Source organism: Epinephelus moara, chromosome 10 (genome assembly GCF_006386435.1).
Source record: "Epinephelus moara isolate mb chromosome 10, YSFRI_EMoa_1.0, whole genome shotgun sequence".
NCBI classification, from domain to species: Eukaryota; Metazoa; Chordata; class Actinopteri; order Perciformes; family Serranidae; genus Epinephelus; species Epinephelus moara.
The window spans coordinates 4,329,903-4,336,165 of NC_065515.1; the positions used below are offsets into that span (position 1 = coordinate 4,329,903).

Genomic DNA, 6,263 nt, shown 5'->3' on the forward strand with positions numbered 1-6,263 from the left:
TTTTCATGGAAAAAACACTGTAGAATGGTCATACTTTGAGCAATCTTCTTTGAATTTGAAACAAATGTTCATTGATAGTGTGCCTACAGCCCCATAGTGTCATTTACCTGCTCAGATGAAGCCACAGACAGTTATTCATCCTGAAAAATCATCATCCTTTATTTTAGGCAAAATCTTCAATTTTTTTACTGACTTCAGAGGCCCATTACTCTGTCTCTGTATCACCTAGAGTGTTTCTCTAGGTTTCACAAGAAACTTCAGGGAGTTTTCTTTCTGGCAAGACCTCATGCATGCATGTAGTCAGAGTGGTTCAGAAGTTACAGTCATTTTAATGTGGGTATGTCATTTTAGGCGTTTTTGCTACAAAATGGGGGTGGAGTACAAGATTAAATATCCAGTGGTGGGTCGCACATATAACACTTTGTCGAAACATCACACCCGTCCTGCCCTTGGTCCCATCCTGCTGTCTTGCCTGTTTATACAGGCTCCTGTGGTGGCTTAAAGGTGAGACCACTCTGTCCCCCCATTCCGTGATCATATTCGTGATTATATACAGAATGGCGAGGCAGTATAAAGACGCAATATTCCCGATTTGAACAGGCAGTGTAAAAGGGGCATGTGTGTCTTGCTCCTATGTAGGAAAGGTGGTGGGGCCCTTTGCATATCTGTGTCCAGGGGCCTCATAGTCCACCTTGTGTCCTCCCTCGATGCTGAAACACACCGACCCCCCCATTACATTGCCTAAAATTGCCCTTGCATTTCTTCCATGCTTCAGTGGATCACCAAGAGAAGGTGAACATGACAGCTGAGGAAGAAGTGGATGATGATGACGATGATGACATACCAGACTTCAGGACTCTCAGGCTGAACACAGAGAATGCACATCTGTTCATGGATCATAAAAACGGTACGGCTCATTACAGTTTGATAAACTTGGATTCAGTGGTCGACATTAAACACAGCTTGTTGTAAAACTGATCTCTCTGCTGTGTAACATTTTGTCCTGCAGATGAAGAGCTACCTCCCATAAAACATGGAAATACCATCACAGACCGACGCAGTACCTTCCAGCCTCACTTAGCACCCGTGGTGACTCCCAGACAGGTAAAAATCATGAATGACACATTATTATCTTTTACATTACCACACAACACAGTAAACAAAGATAAAGAGGACAAACGGCAAATAACAGCTCATATGAGATTCAGTGAAAGAGACTTCATGAAGGTCTGGAAGAGGAGAGAGATATAAATGTGTTCTTTTACGCAGCATTTTAACAAAGTGAGGCATCATATGTTTCCTGCGTTCTCACTCTGTTGCTCTCCAGTAACATACTGACTCATCTTAAAAGCTTCCACCTGCTGTGAAGTGCTATTTAGACAAAAATATTTACAGACGCAGTGTCCTCCACAGAGCACGTGAACTGAATCGACTGTGACCTGCACAACATTTACATATTTTCCTGTAATAGTCTGAAAGTATTTGAATATATAATTAAGAAAAAGACTAAGATCTGCTTCACTGAGAGCAAATTGGAGATTTACTTAGTTTTGAGCCTTCTAATCCACCATAGCGTTATTTATGTGTTGATACATAAACTGTATGGAGCCCAAAAAAGTTAGATATTAAATAATGAAATAAGCACATGAATAAATCATGTAATATGTATACACTCACTGGCCACTTTATTAGGTACACCTGTTCAACTGCTTGTTAATGCAAATAGCTAATCAGCTAATCACATGGCAGCAACTCAATACATTAAGGCATGTAGACATGGTGAAGACGACCTGCTGAAGTTCAAACGGAGCATCAGAATGAGGAAGAAAGGTGATTTAAGTGACTTTATACAACAGTTAGTTCCGACCGAGTAATTTGATTGGACGAGAGGCATTCCGTGAGTGCTGATATAGAGTATAACATCACTGGGACTTGTAACAGTAAAATCACTCCGTTCACAGGTGTTATAAATATAAATACAACCGTTAATTAACCAACTGTCACACTCGCTACATTGACGCAAACGTGCACTGTAGCGTTACACCAAGAAGATGGATATTTTCCCCAAAATTACATTTGAATTAAATTATGAGAGGTCGTCAGGAGAGGACGAGGAAAAGGAAAGCCAGGACTCTTCCGTGCAGACCTCCAGGTGTGTTTGTGTAACATCAGCTGACCTCGACAAACATTTCATCAGCCGAACTGGACGAAGTTACACAGCTGCAGATCAATGTAAATACAAACTAGACTATCTTGTGAGTTCCTGGCGTGTGTGCCGCGTTGCCTGGCAACAGACTGGGGGAACTGTTTTTTTCGCGGAGCTACATAACGTACTTCAATAATTTATTTCATCACCTTTTGTTAACATTTCCCTACTCAGCATTGCTGTTTAAGCTGTCGTTGAACTGTTGTATAAAAGCAATATCACACTCGAGGTCGTGACGCTGTACTGTATATCGTCACGGCTGTGATTCGGTCGTAGGCACGAGGCTTACGACCGAATCACAGCCGTGACGATATACAGTACAGCGTCACGACCTCGAGCGTGATATTGCTTAATTGAACGTGGCATGGTTGTTGGTGCCAGGGTATTCCAGAAACTGCTGATCTGCTGGGATTTTCACCTTGTTAAACACAATGTGATGTCACTTCCAGTGTGGACAGGAAGTTAAAAAACAACATAAGTCAGAGCACGTCTTGGGGAAAGTCAATGAAATGTGTCATGAAAAAGAGGTGTAATTGGAAAAATGTCTTTTTAAAAAGAAAATGTTCTTTGATTAAATAAAAAATAAAATAACTAAATTTATTTAAAAGTGTTAAGATTTACTAATATTTTAAGAAGGGCTGTCAACCGCTTAAAATAAATAAATCAAATTAATAAAATGCTCTGTGATTAATTAATCTGAATTAATCACATACATCAATTTGTATCTTGTATCTTACCTCTCCTGCACAATCCCTGCCATGTTTTTTTTTTTATATAATCGTGTGTGCTAATAAAATTCAAATTCAAATGCACAGCCACTGTGGCCTTCAACAGCACACAGGGTCAGTCACTGAACACAATTAATCCGTTATTTTTTTTAAATGCGTTATTTATTCATTAATTTTTTGTGTGTGATTTAATTCAACTTAGTGCATTATTTTTACAGCCCTAATTTTAAAGTTCAAGTTCAAGGCCTTAATTTGTCCAGGAGAGGTAATTGGTTAGCTGCAGTAGCATGAATAAGATACAAAAACACACGGCTCGGAACACAAGCTAAAAAACATAACTCCACATGATAATAATAATAATAATGATGATGATAATAAACACATGAAATGCAAAGTTACAAAAACAGTAATACAAAAGAAGAAATAAAAGAAAAAGAATCAGGGGAAACAAGCATGGTTGGAAATGTGCTCATTCTGCCTGAAAATTAACTGATATTTTATTGAGTTATTTATATTTTGCACAAAATGTATTCATGTCAGTATGTGTTTCATGATATCCTATTAATTTATTTCAAATTTAACAACTCTGGAGCTCCATAAAACTGAAGTGAAAGTTAAGTCCCTAGCCGAGGGAAATACTTTACTCAACTTTGTGTTTTGTAAAACTTATGTGTATAACTTTACATTAGCATTCTTTTCATGGCTGCACATACCGGACGGGCCACAGAGAGGTTCAGTGTGCTCTTCAGAGGGTCAATCTTTTTAATTCTGAAGCAGTGTTGTACTTGTAAGTGATTTATTACTTGTCTGCAGGTAAGCTGACCTCGTATGCAGCGTGTTACTTTGACACATTGGCCTCACAAATCCTCAAGGATTAATCAGGAACACAAGAAAATACAAATACACAAATACAGAAACATTGTCATGGTGTACACACTGTAAAGTCAACATAACGCACTTATTATTGCTTATACTTGTATTTATTATTCAAGTTATAGAACGAGTTTTCACTCATAATAAAATAATAAGATTATTGAAGCCCTTACAGAGACAGGCCTCCCTAAAATCTGCCAGATTGTAGTTTACTCTCGAAATATATTTTTAGACATTCTAATGGGATTTTCCATCACAAACAGGTGACTAATTTTGTTTTTCTGCATTAGTCAGCAGCGTCAGACAGCATGTTGACTTCTTCTCATCTGCACAGAAACAGCATCACTCTCAAACTGACTTGGTTTTGAAGCCAGTTCCTTTTTCTCACAGGTGTACCATGCATGATTTTCCTTTAAAAAAACTATGTATAGACTCAACAACAGTAATCCCTCTCACTCATGAAGTGTATGGCAGCTTATTTATCTGCAGAGACTCTGCCATCTGCCTGTATTTTCTTATTTTCTTCTTCGGGATGGTCGGGACGTTCAGCACTCAGGTGAGGTTGGGACTTAATGAAAAGGTAGTGACCAAGTGCCAGAAAACATGCACAAGAGGAAGCTATGAAAATTGTGGACAGAGTGCTGAAAAAACACATCAGCCTAAACACCAAAACCATTGGCTGGTGAAGTGAATAACATGGATCATTTTGTCTTTTTCCATCTCAGAAATATCACCAAAGTCAAACCATTCCTCTCACTTACCGATCTGAAAACCGTCACTAACGCCCTAATTTCTTCTCGCCTCGATTATTGCAACTCACTTTATTTTGGCATCAACCAGTCTTCTCTGTCCCGTCTGCAGCTGGCGCAGAATGCCGCTGCCAGACTAATAACCGGCACAAAAAAGAGAGAAAGCATTACAACCATCCTGGCATCTCTGCACTGGCTTCCGGTCAAGTTCAGAATTCAAAATCCTGTTGTTTGTCTTCAAATCCCTACATGGCCTGGCACCCCGGTACATCTCTGAGCTCCTGTGTCCCCTCAACCCCAGACCTCTCAGATCCTCAGACCAGCTGCCAGGGGCGGGCTGCGGTTGAAATTTAGCCCGGGAGCTTGATTTGGAGAGGCCTTTTTTCCGATCGCACGACAGACGCATGTGGAACTGTAATTTTAACACGAATACTTTATTTGCAGTATAAAAACAATCTAATGATATTAAACACAACACACACAGATTAGTCAGTCAGTAGAGTGTATTGAATATAATATAATTCTATGCAATGACCTATTGCCAACCCAGTCCTGCACACTGCACCTGTACCTGGCTCTGTTTATTTGGTGGGTCCTGCTCCACTTTCCTCCTTCTCCTCCTCCTCTTCCTCCTCCTCCTCCTCTTCCTCCTTCTTCTCCTCCACCTCCTCTTCCATCTCCTCCTCCTCCTTCTCCTGTCCCTCCTCATCTGTCTCTTCCTCCTCCTCACTCCTATGACTGGCATTATCCTGTCCCTCTGCATCAACTCGACGACTGACACTGGCCTTGTCAGCTAATAATAACAATAACAGCAACAATGATAAACGTTATAGCAAAGAATTCACAGTGTTAGAACACAAATACAATATAAAAATCAACATAACAAAAGCACCCCCCCCACACACACACACACACACACACACTGTAAATTAATTACTCACTTTAATGTATTTTTCTTGAGCTGGTAAAAATGGCTATAGTATATTAATGTAGAAACAGAACAGGAAAACAGCTGTATAGCCCATATATTCCAATATTATCTTTTTAACTTTGAACACAGACTCTCTCCTGAAATAGGCTATGTTTTCTTTTGCAATAAAGAAATTTATGCGTTTTTCTGGTCAGCCAGTATGGATTTTATTTTTAGTTGATAAAGCAGATTAATGGTTTATGCGCGTATGGTGTAACATTGCTGATAGGCTACCTTTAATGTTCTGTGTGCCCTGAACACATCCAAAAACACAAACTAGAGTTCTCAATGGGCCTGAAAATTACAACCCGACCCTGCGGGTTTTTAAGCCCAGACCCGACGCAGCCGACACACAGGGCCGTACGCAGGATTTTTGAAATACCGAGGTCATTTAGTCGTGGTGCACGTGGGGGGGTCAGAAATTTTTGTCAATTATATATCAAAAGCCTTCAATCTGGTGTACTTTGACAGCCAAATTAAGAGGCTACATCTATAAAGAACTACACACATCATATTAGATTAATCCCATCTTATCATGTTTCTCTTCCCACTTCATACTATGGCGTAATTGCCTTTCACCAACTTTGTTTGTGGGTATTTATAATTATGTTTGAACCACTTATTCTTTAGCAGGAAGTACTTCTCTTCATCTGTCAGTTGTCAGTTATATTAATTTTTATATCAGTGAAAAAAACAAATCCCTGTTACTAAATTCTTACATTTGAACATGTATCTCA

General features: G+C 39.5%; 1 protein-coding gene across 3 annotated transcripts in view; it reads left to right on the top strand.

Moving 5' to 3' along the window:
* impact (impact RWD domain protein) overlaps positions 1-6,263 on the top strand; it is a 46,166-nt gene that overhangs the window by 14,628 nt on the left and 25,275 nt on the right. For all 3 annotated transcript variants that reach the window (XM_050055519.1, XM_050055520.1, XM_050055521.1), the window contains exons 6-7: positions 776-907; positions 1,010-1,104. In XM_050055519.1, the coding sequence (XP_049911476.1) occupies positions 776-907; positions 1,010-1,104 (227 nt within the window). The remainder of the gene's footprint in view (positions 1-775; positions 908-1,009; positions 1,105-6,263) is intronic.